The sequence below is a fragment of the Amblyraja radiata genome, chromosome 10 (assembly GCF_010909765.2).
Source record: "Amblyraja radiata isolate CabotCenter1 chromosome 10, sAmbRad1.1.pri, whole genome shotgun sequence".
Lineage (NCBI taxonomy): Eukaryota > Metazoa > Chordata > Chondrichthyes > Rajiformes > Rajidae > Amblyraja > Amblyraja radiata.
Genome location: NC_045965.1, coordinates 9,685,366 through 9,702,362, shown reverse-complemented (window position 1 = coordinate 9,702,362; position 16,997 = coordinate 9,685,366). Strand labels below are relative to the sequence as shown.

The window sequence follows — 16,997 nt, the reverse complement described above, 5'->3', positions numbered from 1 at the left end:
TGACCTAGGTGTAAATGATAAAAAGATTATATATTCAAAGTTTTGCACGTGATAAAGGTGTGAGAAATGCTTGCTTTAACAAATCAGGACATTGAGTGTAAGAGTCAGGATTTTATAACGTTGCTTTAAAGCACCTTGGTTAGGCTGCATTTGGAATATTGTGTACAGTTCTGGTCGCCCAATTACAGGAAGGATGTGGAGGCTTTCAGGAGGATTCAGAACAGGTTTACCAGAATGCTGGCTGGATTGGAGGATATTAGCTAGCAGGATAGGGTGGACAAACTTGGATTAGAAGGAAGGATGTGGAAGCTTTGGAAAGGGTGCAAAGAATGTTTACCAGAATGGTGCTTGGATTAGTGGGTATTAGCTACATGGCGAGGTTGGATAGACTTGGATTGTTTTCTCTGGAACATTGGAGGGTGTGGGGAGACCTGATAGAAGTGTGCAGTTTGCACGTTCTCCCTGTAACCACGTGGGTTTCCTCCGGGTGCTCCGTTTTCCTCCTACATCCCAAAGATGCAGGCTAATCGGCCCTCTGTAAATTGCCCCCGAGTGTCGAGGGAATGGGTGGAAAAGTGGGATAACATAGAGCTAGTGTGAACGGGTGATTGATGGTCAGTGTGGACTCAGTGGGTCGAAGATCCTGTTTCCTGGCTGCAGCTTTTTCATCCAACAGTCAAAATGGAGAGGAAAGGCTCAGAAGGTGATGGAAAACTTTAAGGTAATTCACTTTTTTTTTTTAGCTCAGTTAACTTAAAATGTATTTAATTTCAAAGCAATTATTTCTCTGGTTTTGACAGCGAGTAAATCCTTAGCAGGAATTAAATGACTGTCAAAGCAGTTCACAGGCAGGCTCTCCAAATTACATCTCAAACACGATCTTCAAAGGCTACTTGGTAAACCTAATTCTTGTGCAATCAACCAGAAAATCTTTTAAAAACTGCAGCAGAAGGTAAAATGTAATAATTCAAGAAAAAAACGTAACCCTTCTCTGGCAACCAACTCTCCAGGATTCAAGTCTCTCTCTATTTCTTAGTTTAGTTTAGAGTTCAGAGGAAACAGGCCCTCCGGCCCATTGAGTCCGCCCAGACCAGCAATCACCTATACACTAGTTCTATCCTGCACAGTAGGGAAAATTTACAGAACATGCAAACTCTGTACAGCCAGCACCCGTTGTCAGGATTGAACCCGGGTCTCTAGTGCAGTAAGGCGACAACTCTACTGCTGCGCCACCATGCCACCCAACTTTAGCAATATGTTCCGATCTACGACTGTTCCATTGAAACAGGTTGAGTGTCTTATGTTTCACACAAAATAAAGTGGTTGGTTTTTGTTTCCACAAAGTTCTTCCTTGTTGACGGAAACTTGGCATTGGCATTGAAATCACCAAACTAGACTTTGCAGCAAGTAGGATTCTTAAGAGTTATAGTCAGACAGCCTGGAATAGGCTCTTCGGCCCAACTTGCCCATGCTGACCATCATGTCCCATCTACACTAGTCCCAAAAATTGCCACTTTTCATTTCACTGCACATCTCGTATGTGTATGTGACGAATAAACTTGACTTGACTATATTGGCCCATATCCCTGTCCTATCCATGTACCTGTCCAAATGTATTTTTAAATGTTGTCATAGTACCTGCCTTAACTACTTCCTCTGGCAGCTCATTCCATACACCCACCACCCTTTGAGTGAAAAAGTTACCCCTCAGGTTCCTATTAAATCTTTCCCCCTCATCCTTTGTCTTCTTGTGATACCCTGGAAAGTTAATTTCAAATGTTAGTGCTTACAATCAAATAAATGTTCCAATGCATTCACGATCATGTTTTACATAACCTAAACACTAATTACGTCTAAGTTCTTTTTTGCTAATGGCGATTGAATCCTGTACTGACATTGGTATTGTGCATTGAAATCACCAAACCAGACAAGTAGGATTCTTTCTGATAGATGTGAAAGTAACTTTTCAAGGAATGGTTGTGCAATCAAATACACATTCCCAATGGATTCAGGGTCATAATTTACATAAACTAACATGGTTTACCCAACAGCTCCATTCTTAGTCCCCCTCTCCCTTTCGTAACAAGGACAGAATCCCCCTGGTCCTCACCTTTCACCCCATCAGCCGTCGCATACAACATATAATCCTCCGACATTTTCGCCACCTCCAACGGGATCCCACTACAGGCTACATCTTCCCATCTCCTCCCCTTTCTGCTTTCCGCAGAGACCGCTCCCTCTGTAACTCCCTGGTCAATTTGTCCCTTCCCACCCAAACCACCCCCTCCCAGGGTACTTTCACCCCGCGACCACATCCAAGGACCCAAGCAGTCTTTCCAGGTGAGGCAGAGGCTCATCTGCACCTCTTCCAACCTCATCTACTGCATCTGCTGTTCCAGGTGTGAACTTCTTTACATCGGTGAGACCAAGCGCAGGCTTGGCAATCGCTTCGCTGAACACCTTGGCCGACCAACCTGATCGCCCGGTTGCTCAGCACTTCAACTCCCCCTCCCATTCCCAATGTGACCTTTCTGTCCTGGGCCTCCTTCATTGCCAAGTTGAGGCCCAGCACAAATTGAAGGAACAGCACCTCATATTTCACTAGGGTAGTTTACACCCCAGCGGTATGAACATTGACTTCCCTAATTTTAGATAGCCCTTGCTTTCTCCCTCCTTCCCCTCCCAGTTCTCACACAAAACCTACTGTCTCCGCCTACTTCCTTCCTTTAATTGGCTTCTGTAAATTGTCCCTAGTGTGTATGGAGTGGATGAGAAAGTGGGATAACATGGAACTAGTGTGAATGGGTGATTGATGGTCAGCATGGACTCAGTGGGCTGAAGAGCCTGTTTTCATGCTGAATCCCTAAACTAAAAACACCATCCTGGAAATGAATTTTAATTCCTGAAGAATCCAGTTCAACAGTTTATCACCAGCCCTGTTAACTGTATCTTTGTAATCTTCAATTGCTTTATTTTAGAGATGCAGTGTGGAAATAGGCCCTTTGGCCCACCGAGTCCACGCCAACCAACTCTCACCCCTACACTAGTTCTGGCCTACACATTAGAGTCAATTTACAGATCAACCTACCTAACCTGCACGTTCTTGGGATGTGGGAGGAAACCAGAGCACCGGAGTAACCCAAGCAGTCACAGGGAGAATGTGCAAACTCCGTACAGACAGCATCCGTAGTCGGGATCTGGTGCTGTAAGGCAGCAACTCTACCGCTGTGGCACTGTGCCGCTATTTTAATTCTTGAAAAATCCAGTCCTTCCAGTCCAGTCCAATCCAGGTCATGTTAACTGCATCATTGAAATCTTCATTTCCTTGTGTTGATATTGTTCCCTAGCTGCTGGTTCACAAACTGGAGCAAAAGCAAGGAATGTAAAAGACTAATTAAACTTTGTGATGAAATCAGGAAATTGCACTGCATAGCTGAATGCTTTTTCTGAAACTGTCCTGGCATTGCTGTTCCTATTCATCAGCTCAATTCTGAAATATCAGATGTTCCTCCAGCATCTTGTGCTTTGTTCACTTTTGTTCAGATTGCCCTACAAACGTACACCATCCTGTGCCTTGCATTCATCCTTGTGTTTATCGTCTGAAGAGTACTGGTCGAAAACGTTACCTATTTCCTCCACAGATGCTGCCTGACCTGCCGAGTGTCTCCAGCAATTGTGTTTTGCTCCAGATCCCATCCTCTGCAATCTCTCGAGTCTCGTTGCAATTATCATTACCATATGCATACTGTTTACTCTGTGATGATCAAGGAATTTCATTCCATCCTGGTGTATATGATAATATCACCCCTATCTATGCCTCCCAATTTTATAAGCACCCAGCAGGTCTCCCCTCAACCTCTGATGAGGGAAAATAATTCAAGTTTGTCCAACCTCTCCTAGTAGCCAATATCCTCTAATTCACACAGTCACAGGGAGAATGTGCAAACTCAGCACAAACAGGACCTAAGGCAGGATCAGACCTGGGTCTCTGGTGCTGTGAGGCAGCAACTCTGCCAGCTGCGCTACTCTGCCACTTATTACAGGAGGGGAACTTATTCAGTGTCATTTTTTCTCCCCTTGTTTGCTTCATCAGCTATTTCGTTATAAGATTGGGGTTAGTGAGAGAGAAAGAGACCTCTTGGCAAAACATACAGTTGGATTGGGAGATCACGTCAAATAACGTGTAGGAAGGAACTACAGATGCTGGTTTATACCAAAGATAGACACAAAGTGCTGGAGTAACTCAGCAAGTACCTCTGGAGAAAAAGAATGGGTAACGTTATGGGTTGGGACCCTACTTCAGATTTCAGGCGACAAGACGTATCCCGACCCGAAATGTCACCCATCCTATTTTTCCAGAGATACTGACCGACCTGCTGAGTTACTCCAGCACTTTGCGTATATCTTCACGTAAAATAATCTCCAGGAACGCATCGAACTAGAGTTGGAAATCTAACTGCGAGCCAACTTAAATGCAGTACCGCCTGCCTGCATTGGGCCCAAATGTCTAACTCTTTCAAATATTGCAAATAAAAAAATAAAATTCTCATTCAGTATAAAACACCAATAGCAGTTGATATTCCAGGCGTGTTCAGTGTGTGTCTTGGCCTTGTGAAGGTCAGCAGCTCTGATAGACAGCTCTGTGGCCTGGAACCTCAAATTATGTTCACCCAGTGAGCCACACGGGCTTCACGCAACTGCCCGCCATCAGGCAGCAGCAAGTCACTCAGAGAAAACAATGCTTGATTTTGAGGATGAACAGAATGCTGATTTTGTTTTTTTTGGAAAAAAATAATTATAAAATCACGGATAGCAATGACTAAAGCCATCACAAACACAGAAAGTGGAAACAGTCCCAATCTTGGCACCAGCAACAGCGTGTGCTGTAGTGAAACTTGCTGCAAACCCCATGCCAGATCCTATTCATGGTGATAGAGTCATATAACATGGAAATAAGCCCTTCGGCCCAACGTGTCCATGCCGACCAAGATGCCCCAGCTCAACTACTTCCACTTGACAGCGCTTGGCCCTTAACCCTCTAAACCTTTCCTATCTGTGTATTTTCCAAGTGTCTTATAGAGGTTGAAACAAGGAACTGCAGATGCTGGTTTAGATGTTATTACAGGGGCCACAGTTTAAGAATAAGGGGAAGGCCAAGTAGAACGGGGATGAGGAAAAATGTTTTCACCCAGAGAGCTGTGAATCTGTGTAATTCTCTCCCTCAGAAGGCAATGGAGACCAATCCTTTGGATGCTTTCAAAATAAAGTTGGATAGAGCTCTTAAAGATAGCAGTCAAGGCAGGAACGGGGTACTGATTGTGGATGATTAGCCATGATCATAGTGAATGGCAGTGCTGGCTCGAAGGGCCGAATGGCCTATTCCTGCACCTATTGTCTATTGTCTACAGTACTTGCCACAACCAGTTCCTCTGGCAGCTCGTTCCATATATTCCCCACCTTTTGTGTAAAAAAAAAAAAGTTGTCCCTCAGGTTTCTATTAAATCTTTCCCTTTTGCTTTAAACCCATATCCTCTGGTTCTTCATTCCCCTACCCTGGGTAAAAGACTCGGTGCATCTATAAGATCACCTTCAGCCTCCTGCACTCCAAGAAATAAATTCCTAGCCCACATAACCTCTGCCAATTGCTCCTCCCCTCAAACCCTGGCAATATCCTCTTAAAGAAGATGGACACAAAATGCTGGAGTAACTCAGTGGGATAGGAAGCATCCATCTCTAGATAGAAGGAATGGGTGATGTTTTGGGTCGAGACCCTTCTTCATTCCGGGGAGAGGGAGATACAGAGATAAGGAAAAGTAAAGAGTGAAAAGAGGACAAAGGATGGAGATCAAGGAAAATGTAAAATAGATCATTGTCAGCTATGAGAAAAACAAACAGAAAATGTAAACAAGGACAGCCAGACTAGTCGGAGAACTGGGAAGGGTGGGGGTGTGGAGAGATGGAGAGAGGGAAAGCAAAATTGCCTCTTAAATCTTCTCTGTATTCTTTCCAGCTTGACAACATCCTTCCTCTAGCGGGGTGAGCAAAACCAGACACAGTACAGGGTCTTCCCAGCTGTAATCAGGCAACTGAACCATCCCCTCATCAGCTGGAGTGCAGTCTTGATGTCCCATCTACCACACCAGAGACCCTCGGACTACCTTCAGTCAGACTTTATCGTGCACTAAATGTTCTACCCTTTATCTATACACTGTGGAAGGCTTGATTGTTGATAAGTTCATAAATTATAGTAGCAGAATTAGGCCATTTGGCCCATCAAGTCTACTCCGCCATTCAATCATGGCTGATGTACTGTATCTTTCCCTCATAACCCCATTCCCGCCTTCTCCCCATAACCTGACACGCCTGATGTCTGTAATCATGTATAGTATTCCGGAAGTGGCGGCGCTGTTGAATGGCTGCGGCTCGCCTGCAGTCCGTCTGTCTTTACTTTTTTGTTGTTGTTTTTTCTGTTTTGTTTTAGTCAAATTTTAGTTATTAGGCTGTGTTATGTGTGGGAGGGGGCTGAAACATGGTTTTCTGTCTCTCCCTTCGGGGAATGCGACTCTTCTTGTCGTATCCCCCCTTCTCTGCCTACGTCTGCGCTGAGGCCTAATGGCGGAGCTGGCGGCCTCCAACTGCGACAGACCTCGAGGCTCCTGAAACAGAGCCAGCCAGGACTCACCAGCGCGAGGCTGGCCGTCTTCGAGCTGCGGCGGCGGCGTTCCAGTGGCAGCGGCCCAACTCGGGGCTGAGACGGCGCTCCGATGAGGGCGGCCCGGCGCGGGGCTGGGACGGCGCTCCGGTGGCTGAGGCAGCGTTCTGGCGGCGGCGACCTGAATCCGGGGCTCGGCCGCGGGCCAGTGGACGACATCGTCGGGAGTTCGCAGGTCACAGGCTGCTGCCCGTTTTCCGGAGCTCCCGCAGCAACAGCTGCGTCCACTGGACCGGAGGGTGGCAGCTTCGACCACCCAGGGCGGCGGAGCTTGAACCGGCCCGTTCGCGGAGCTCGGTTGAGCCGCGGGACCGATTACCATCGCCCGGTGGGGTAACATATCGCCTCAGCGCAGAGGGAGAATGAGGAGGGAAGAGACAGTAACTTTAAGATTTTGCCTCCATCACAGTGAGGAGGTGCCTGGTGAACTCACTGTGGTGGATGTTAATTTGTGTTTATTGTGTGTTTTGTTGTTTATCTATATTACTAAATCTCTGATCTTGACCGCTTTTGGCCCACTGTGCTGCGATTTTCGACAGAACGCCGCCACCTACGGCCGTCATTTTTGGCCACCTCGCTCAGAGCCCCCCTCCGCCTTACGGGTGCGGTGGATTTTTCCCATCGATGACAAATCAGAGAGATTTTAATGTTTTGAAAAAAAATCACCATTCTCTCTGCTGCCCCTGCTGGAGGGAGGGGGAGGGACTATAAAACCAGGAAGTGGTGTGCCTCACTTAGTCTCTGCAAGATGGATGAAGCCAAGGGTCACGTCTCTCTGAGCTCTGAATAACACTGAACAAATGTCTACACAACTGATTACCCTTAATGTGGTTTGAAAATGAAAATATGGTTTGTTTGAAGTAAAGAGGCCCTGCCTGCAAATGGTTGTTTGGGTGCTTTGGCTTGAAGTTGAAAAGCACTACTTACTGCAAATGGTGGCTTGGGTGCTTTGACTTGAAGTTGAAAGTCACTACTTACTGCAAATGGTGGCGGGTGCTTTGGCATGAAGTTGAAAGGCACTATTTACAACAAATGATGGCTTGGGTGCTTTGGCTTGAAGTTGAAAGGCACTACTTACTGCAAATGGTGGCTTGGGTGCTTTGGCTTGAAGTTGAAAGGCACTACTTACTGCAAATGGTGGTTTGGGTGCTTTGGCTTGAAGTTGAAAGGCACTACTTACTGCAAATAGTGGCTTGGGTGCTTTGGCTTGGTTAAAAGGCACTACTGCAAATGCACTTACTTCCTGTTTGCACTGTATATTGATTTTAGATAAAACGCTACCACTTGCGGCTGTGATTTTTGGCCATCTTACTCAGTCCACCCCTCCGCTGAGCAGGTGCAGAGAATCCTTCCCATCAATGAAAAATAAAAGTGTTATTAGTGTTTAAAAAATGTTGAGAATCTCCCTCCTGTCAACCACGCCCTGAAAGCCACACCTTTTCCGGTGGGAGGGGGAGGGGTTATAAAACCCGGAAGTGTGGGTGTGGCTCAGTCTCTGCAAGATGGGGGAGGGAGAGGTCATGACTCTGTCTGAGCTGTGCATCAACTGAACACACTGAATGTCTACTTAACTGTGAGTTTGGAGTTTTGTGTGGTTTTATGGTGGTTTCACCCTGCATGAAATGGTATGAAACTGCATTTGAATTTGGTGGCCTTGGACCCTGCTTAAAGTGGAATGAAACTGCACTTGAATTTGGCAGCCTTGCATCCTGCTTGAAGTGGTATGAAACTGCACTGAATTTGGTGGCCTTGCACCCTGCTGAAAGTGGTATGAAACTGCACTTGAATTTGGTGGCCTTGCACCCTGCTTGAAATGGTAGGAACATGGATTTGAATTTGGTGGCCTTGCACCCTGCTTGAAATGGAATTTCAGGGAATAGTCATGAGTCAACTGCCAGCCCACCAGCCGTGAGTGAGCTACCAGCAGATCAGGCTTGAGGGACTGAGCTGCCACCCCAAGAACCCATACCAGCACTCCAGAAAGCTCCCCCACTGGCCACCAATATTGGAATTGGTGGAGAGGTGGAATATTGCGTCGGGGGACCAGCCCTCCCGTGTGAACATGGGACCCAACGGGTCCCACTTAGTCTAGTTATTATATGTATGGCTGCAGGCAACGACATTTCGTTCAGACCGAAAGGTCTGAATGACAAATAAAGGATCTAATCTAATCTAAAAATCTATTTTCTTTCTCTGGATAGCACGCAAAAGTTTTTCACTGTACCTCGGTACACGTGACAATAATAATAATGAACTAACTAAATTGAGTGCGGCCTTACCAACATTTTGAACAACCGTAACATAAATCTGTAACATAACTAGAAGCATCTGAACCTGATTGTGTACTTGGTCGTGCTCTTAAAACCTATGCAGACCAACTGGCTGGAGTTTTTGGGGACATCTTAAACCTCTTATTACAGAGGTCTGAGGTTCCCACTTGCTTTGAAAGGGCAAAAGTCTGTACCTCTTGCCTGATGGGAGAGTGGAGAAGAGGGAGTTACTGGGGTGAGACTCATTCTTGATTATGCTGGTGGCCTTGCCGAGGCAGCATGAAGTGTAGAGTCAATGGATTTTACTGGATAGTTTGCAAAAAACAAAGAATTTTGCCATATCTAGGTACACTGAAAAATAATCAGTCAACCAATAAATTCTGTACACTGGTACATTTCCGTTTGCACTACCTGTTGTGCTTGTGTGTAGCTTGATTGTACTCATGTATAACATGATCTGATGAGATAGCACACATGAGAGGAATCGATCAGATAGATGCACAGAGTCTCTTGCCCAGGGTAGGTGAATCGAGGACCGGAGGACATAGGTTTAAGTTGAAGGAGAAAAGATTTAATAGGAATCTGAGGGGTAACTTTTCACACAAAGGGTGGTGGTTGTATGAAACAAGCTGCCAGAGGAGGTAGTTGAGGCAACATTTTCCCCGTGTCCCAACATTTAAGAAACAGTTAAACAGGTACATGGATTGGAGAGTTTGGGGGATATGGACCAAACGCAGGCAGGTGAGACTAGTGTAGCTGGGACATGTTGGCCGGTGTGGGCAAGTTGAGGTGGAGGGCCTGTTTCCACACTGTTGTCACTATGACTCTATGCCAATAAACAAAAAATGTTCACTGCATCTCTGTATACATGACAATAACAAACCAATACCAATGTTCTTAATCATATAATACATCTTTACAAAATAAATTGAATCAAAGTTGCTTACCAAGTAAAAATGAGGCACAGTAAAGTTGATATAAGAATAAGAACCTGATTGAACATTGCAGACTGGGTCCGTTGGATTGCTCTGTGGAGATCATTCTAAATTAAACCAATTAACACAATTAGAATCAAAAATAAAGACAATCATCTATTTGAGTTTTTAACCAGCACTTTTCTTTTTGAGGGAAACGTTGATGGCATATTTAAGCTTTGTACCAAGGCAGCTGGTAAAGCTGCTGTCTCAAAATGTCAGAGACCTGGGTTCGATCCTAACATTGGGTGCTTGTCTGTGTGGAGTTTGCACGTTCTCCCTGTGACTGCGTGGGTTTCATCCGGATATTCCAGTTTCCTCCTACGTGCGGGTTTAATTAGCCCTCTGTAAATTGCCCCGAGTGTGTAGGTATTGCATGCAAAAGTAGGATAATATAGGACCAATGTGAATGGGTGATCGATGGCTGGCATGGACTCGGTGGGCTGAAGGGCCTGCTTCCATGCTGTATCTTTCAAACAATCAAAAAGGTTGGAATAAATTACCTCCAACTAGACTGGATACAAACAATACTGATTTTACTTGTATGGATTTACTGATGTCCCGAGTTACTTGCAATGAATCATTAAAATGGGTCATGTTTGTATAATTTAGAAAATTATGCAACTATGTGATAATTGCAGCATTGCCAAAAGGCTATGGATTTCTGAGTTCTCATGACATTACATTAAGGTGCTCTGTGCACTTATTAAAAGACTCAGAAGAATATAAAAGATGTTTCCATTCCATTTATCTTCTCATACTCACAATCATGTTCTCCAGGGCATGCTTGGCCAACCAACAGTTTAGGAACACCGGAATGAAGAGATTTCTTAAAGGAGACCAAAATATCTGAAAATTAACCATTTAATGGAATGCAATTTCAGAGAACTTTGAAACAATATGTATGGAAAAAATAAACACATAATGAAAGTCATAGCCCAAAGTTGGACACCCCTTCCATTGCGCAACATATTGGGACATTCTAAGAACTGTAATGATTTCATGCAAGTTGAAGTTGTTTCCTTCACTTTCATATATCCAGATAGCAAATACATTCACTGCTGGAAGTACAAGATAATGAAGGCTTTTGACTTTAATGCTAACTAACTAATAGAAGTATTTTATTACCTGCTGTGAAAGGTGCTCTATTTGACTACAATATCAGCTCAGATCTACAAACCACTAGATTTTTTTTGCAACAGTTGTCCATTGTTAACTTCAGGATAATTTCCTCCAACCTTCCAGTCTATACTGCAGTATAGATTGGCATCAGATATATGTGCGGATAAATGGCAGATGATGGTTAATCCAGGCAAGAGTCATGCAGCAAGGAAACAGGCCCTTCAGCCCCTATTAGGCTAGTATCACTTGTCCATGTTTGGCCCATACCCCTGTGACAAGTGTGAGGTGTTGCACTTTGGGTGGTCAAATGTAAAGGAAAAGTATACACTTAATGGCAGAACCCTAAACAACATTGATGCACAGAGGGATCTTGGGTTTATGCACATGGCCCCTTCAAAGTAACAATACCAGAGTGGTAAAGATGGTGTGCGGTATGTTTGCCTTTATCAGTCAGGCCATTGAGTGCAAGAGTCAGGAAGCCATATTGAAGCTTTCTAAAATGTTGGTTAGACCATATTTGGAGTATTGTGAGCAGTTGTGGTTACCCCATTACAGGAAGGATGCGGAGGCTTTGGAAAGAGTGCAGAGAAGGGTTACTAGGATATTGCATGGATTGGAGGGTATTTGCCAGAAGGGTGTAGTCAGATAAACTGTTTTCTCCAGAGTGTCAGAGACTAAGGTGACACCCAATAGAAGTTTATAAAATTATGAGAGGCATAGATATCATCGACGGGCCAAATATTTTTTTCCAGGATAGAAATATCAAATACTTTATGACGAGTGGGGGAAAGTTTTAAGGGGATGACCAGAGGATTCCAGGCCCCCACCACTCTAAAAAACAATTTGCTCCACATGTCCCCAATAAACTTTGTCCCTCTCACCTTAAAGCCATGCCCTCTAGTATTTGATGTTTCCATCCTGAGAAAAAGGTTCTGGCTGTCTACCCTATCTATGCCTCTCATAATTTTATATACTTCTATCAGGTCTCCCCACAACCTCCAATGTTCCAGAGAGTTACTCTGGTCTTTCACATTTGAACACTGGGGAAGTCTCAATCTTATCTACAATAAGAGTGTTAGGTCACTTGATGAGGCATATGCTGGGAAGAGACTTCTCATGGAAGAATTTACCATCGCAAGGCATTGTTGCAGTACAAGGAAGAATATTTCCCCCCTCGAAAGGTCCATAAATGTTAGGAACTACCCGCCCAGAAAGCGAGGAGGGGGGGGGGGAAGAGGGGGGAAGAGGGGGAGAGGGGAGAGGGGGAGAGGGAGAGGGGGGAGAGGGGGGGAAGAGGGGGGAGAGGGGGGGGGGAGAGGGGAGAGGGGGAGAGGGGGGAGAGGGGGGAGAGGGGGAGAGGGGGGAGAGGGGGAGAGAGATTTTTTTATTTAATGAGGGAATCATCGGTAATGGAGATAAGGCTGGAAAATGGACTTGAAGAAAGGTAGATCAGCCAAGACTTCGGTGAGGGGGCAAATAGTCTATTGCCATGCCCACATATTCCCTAGCCTTCAATGGGGCTACCAGGGCACCACACTGCCTCCCTGCCTGGTGTAATTTGTCACCTGCCCTGATTGGTCCTGGTCTTATCTCACCTCCAGCTCTTCTACCCCCCCCCCCCCCTTGCTTTCAGGGTCCCAAATCAAAGCATCACACATCCTTTATCTCCAGAGATGCTGCCTGACTCAGAGTTGCTCCAGCATTATGTGTCTATCTTTGGTATAAACCAGCATCTGCAGTTCTTTGTTTCTATATTACCCTATTTTATATATGGTTTTATGCAAAGCCAAATAAGTCACAGATTTGGAACTTTTGACTGCCCCAATGCATCGAGCCTGGCTTTGATTCACCTAAATGTCCTCTGGTCATTTCTAAACTGCATTTGCACAAATCATAGGAGATCTAGGCACTTGGGCAACACATAGAAATTGAGAACTTTTATAAGGACGTGGTGATCAGGACAAACTGACAAAGTGACATATAATAACCTAAAATAAAAAGACAGAGTGCTGGAGTAACTCAGTGGGTCAGGCAGCATCTCTGGAGAACATGGGCACAGAGTGCTGGAGTAACTCAGTGGGTCAGGCAGCATCTCTGGAGAACATGGGCACAGAGTGCTGGAGTAACTCAGTGGGTCAGGCAGCATCTCTGGAGAACAGAAGCAGTCTCCATGTTCTCCAGAGATATCAATCCATGTTCTGCAGAGATGCTGCCTGACCTGTTGCATTACTCCAGGAAGTTGTGCCTTTTGAAATCCAACCTGCAGTTCCTCATATCTACATAACAATCTAATATTTGCTTGATTAACAAGAAGGAGGAAATTACAGGGATAGTCAGTCTACCTTACATCTGATAGTGTTAGCTAGACAGTCTAACACTGTCTGAGTACAGTTTCCTGCATCAATACACTTTGTAGTTAGAGCGGATTTATGAAATCAGGAGGGACATAGACAGGGTGAATGAGCAGAATCTGTTACTCAGAATATTGGAATCAAGAATAAGAAGATGTAGGTTTAAGTTGACAGGGGGAAGATTTAATGGAAACCCGAGAACTTTTCCACCCAAAAGGTGGTGGGAATATGGAATGAATTGTCAGCGGAGGTATTTGAGGCAGGGATTATAATAATATTAAAAGGCACTTGGACGGGTACGTGAATAGGAAAGGTTTAGATGGATATGGACCAAACGTACGTAAATGGGACGAGTTTAGATGGGGCATCTTAGCTAGCATGGACGAGTTGGGCCGAAGGGCCTGTATGACACTGAGATAGTCATGTAAAAGAAGGGTGGGGGAAATAATTTTGACAGCTTCAATGACGCTTTAAATTAATATTTATAATTTCTCAAATTCTTCATGGCTATCATTTTTGTGAAGCTAAAATCAAAGTTAAGTATTCATTAAGCTTAATAAGGTGCAAGCGAGCCGCAGGATTATGTTGTTGTCACATTTAAAGAGACGGATAATGCCATGTTTTAATTAAATTCATTGACTGTATCTGCGGCCGAGAATGAATTTCTGCTTACCCTGCTTAGAAAACACAGAACACATTTATTTATTATGAACAACAAAATGAACTGTCACATTATATTGCTGTGACTCACAAGATTTGCATGTATAAATTTGACTCCTATTTGAAGCCTTCTCTTAAACTTATTGCTGACATTCTGAATTTCTGAATTACAGGCGGATTACTACGAGATTCACACAACGCAGCTTTAATTAAAGCTCTTTGCAAAACACAGATAGAATACATCTTCAAGAAATCAGATGTGACCTTCACACAAGTTTCCAGTAGTTAACCGCATGGGTTTGCCCATCCCACACATGTATATTAAAAATAACAAGCATTCTGTTGTAATACAGCCCGACCAAAAGTCAGGAGCAATCTGATTGAATACCCCGCTTGCGTCTGAATTATTTCAATTCAAGATTCCAGAGTGTTTAATTGTCATATGTACCAGCAACAGAAGTATGAAATTCTTGCTTGCTGCAGCTTTGCGGACTTATTAAGGCAATAATATTCCCCGTCAGCCAAGCCCCGACTTAATATTTGTTATCCGAGACAGACTTACTGTGATGATGAACGGCACAGTGTTAATCATTTCCAGGATGAAAGGTATCCGGAGAAATTGTTCCCAAATGTTCCCCTTTCAGAAGAAAATAACCACAGATAAAAAGGTCAGAGACTTCAAAACAAAACAAAAACTGTACAATATAAATATGAATTCATATCCAGAGCAGCTCAAAATGAAAGGACCTTTAACTTACAACATGACACAAGGTTAGGGACAACATTTTCTTCCATGTCTGATGCGTTTAGCAGTTTAGTTTAGAGATACGGTGTGGAAATGGGCCCTTTGCCCCACTGAGTCCATGCTGACCAGAGATCACCCGTTCACACAAGTTCTATGTTACCCCACTTTCTCATCCATTCCCTACATAGTAGAGGCCAAGTAATAATTGGAGAAAATGGCAGAGGCCCTGGCAAGGATAATTGCATCATCTTTAGCTATGGTGAAGTACCGCAAAACTGAAGGTTGGCTAATGGTAATTGATTGAACTGATTGATTGAAAGATACAGAATGCAAACAGACCCTTCGGCCCATTGAGTCCAAACTGTCCATTGATTGCCCATTCACACTAACTCTATATTATCCTACTTTCTCATTCACTCCCGACACACAAGCATCAATTTTTACAGAAGCCAATTAACCTACAATCCGGCACTTCTTTGGGACTTTCTTTGTGAATCTGTGGAATTCATTGCTACAGACATCAGTGGAGGCCAAAGCATTGAGTATTTTTTAAAGCATAGATCGATAAGCTCATGATTAGTAAGGGCGTCAAAGGTTACAGGGAGAAAGCAGAAGAATGGGGTTGAAAGAGAAAGATAGATCAGCCGTGATTGAATAGTGGTGCAGACTCGATGGGCCGAATGGCCTAATTCTGCTTCTAATTTGTTGCAATGACTGCAAGCTCTTTGGTGATCGCATTCATCCCAAATCCCTGTTTTGTTTCCCCCTCAGACGTTACAAGATTCATTGCTTTTAAGCAGTTATCTGCCCGTCTTCAGGGAGTTCCCTTTCAATCTGCTTCAAGCTGTGTATTTCAGTTCATCCCCACTCACTCGGCTTCCTTTTATCTGCTGCAGATCATCGTAAATGTGCAACTAGACTACAACGCTGTCTAGTTTTATTTTTCCCCCATCAAATAGATTTACGATTTTACACATATTTATTGTTAAAGTACTTCCAGGGAAAAACCCCAGGTACTTCGATAATTCACAACTGTCACATGTACCTAGGTACAGTGAAACACTTTGTTTTGCTCCCAACCCGACAAAATCGTAGAGCAGACCTCGCCCAGGCAGTACACAATATTCGCCACGTGTCTGGCACCGACAAAGTGACAAAAGTTCACCAAACTTTCTATGTAGCACCACCATTCAAAGCCCTTGTTTCTACTCGTGACCTTTTCTGCACCTTTTCCTTCGTACCTGTTGTCTATTCCACATTTCTTCGCCACAATATTTCCCAGCTTTTGGCACATGGGAGTCAGCAGTTTGTATGCTAAAAATTAACAGTACATTTCAGGGCAATCGAGGAAGGTTTTGATGACCTCAACGGTCACCAATTCTCTTTCCGCAGATGCTGCCGACCTGGATCTTCCAGCATTTTTGGACTTTATTCTAATTAAAGGCAATTCGGCATTGTAACTTTGTTCCTGGGGTATGAAGAGTCAAGAGAGTGTTCATATTCTCATATGTACTCGAGCAATGAAATTCTTACTTGCAGCAGTACAACGGGTTTCTGAACACAGGACTCAATAAATAATATAATAAACAAAGAGAAAGTTCAATAAATAAATAAAAACCCAATGGGGCACAAAAACAAAACAAAGCCCGGTGCAACCCAGGCAGGTTGGAGTTTAGTTGAACCATTCCTCAGTCCACCTTCCAAACCGATCAAGATCCTGCTGCAATTTTTGACAACCATCTACACTTTCTACAATATCGCCTGATTTTGTGTCACCTGCAAACTTGCTCACCATGCCATGTATGTTCTCGTCCATATCATTGATATAGATGGCAAACAGCAATGGGCCCAGCACCGAACACTGAGGCACACGACTAGTCACAGGCCTCCAATCTGCAGCCATACCAGCCGTGCCACCGTTATTGCACTGGAGTTTGGCTTGCCTGTAATTATGGTTACCAATATCTGATCTGTCTGGCTAATATGCTAAACAAAGCTTTACACAAGGCAATAATAATAGCCTAAACCTGCGGCTCCACAGTCTACATTCTATGCATGAATAATTACATTCTTATATATGGGGGGGGGGGGGAAGTTTAAAAGCTGATCGTCCCGGGTTTACAAAACATGGCTTCAGAAATTGTTTTTATTGTGCAAACACCT

At 44.1% G+C, this 16,997-nt stretch overlaps 1 protein-coding gene across 1 annotated transcript in view; it reads right to left on the bottom strand.

Moving 5' to 3' along the window:
* kcnt2 (potassium sodium-activated channel subfamily T member 2) overlaps positions 1–16,997 on the bottom strand; it is a 302,520-nt gene that overhangs the window by 252,712 nt on the left and 32,811 nt on the right. Inside the window, 3 exon segments of the mRNA XM_033029131.1 lie at positions 9,930–10,024; positions 10,722–10,805; positions 14,652–14,726. Of these exon segments, the coding sequence (XP_032885022.1) occupies positions 9,930–10,024; positions 10,722–10,805; positions 14,652–14,726 (254 nt within the window).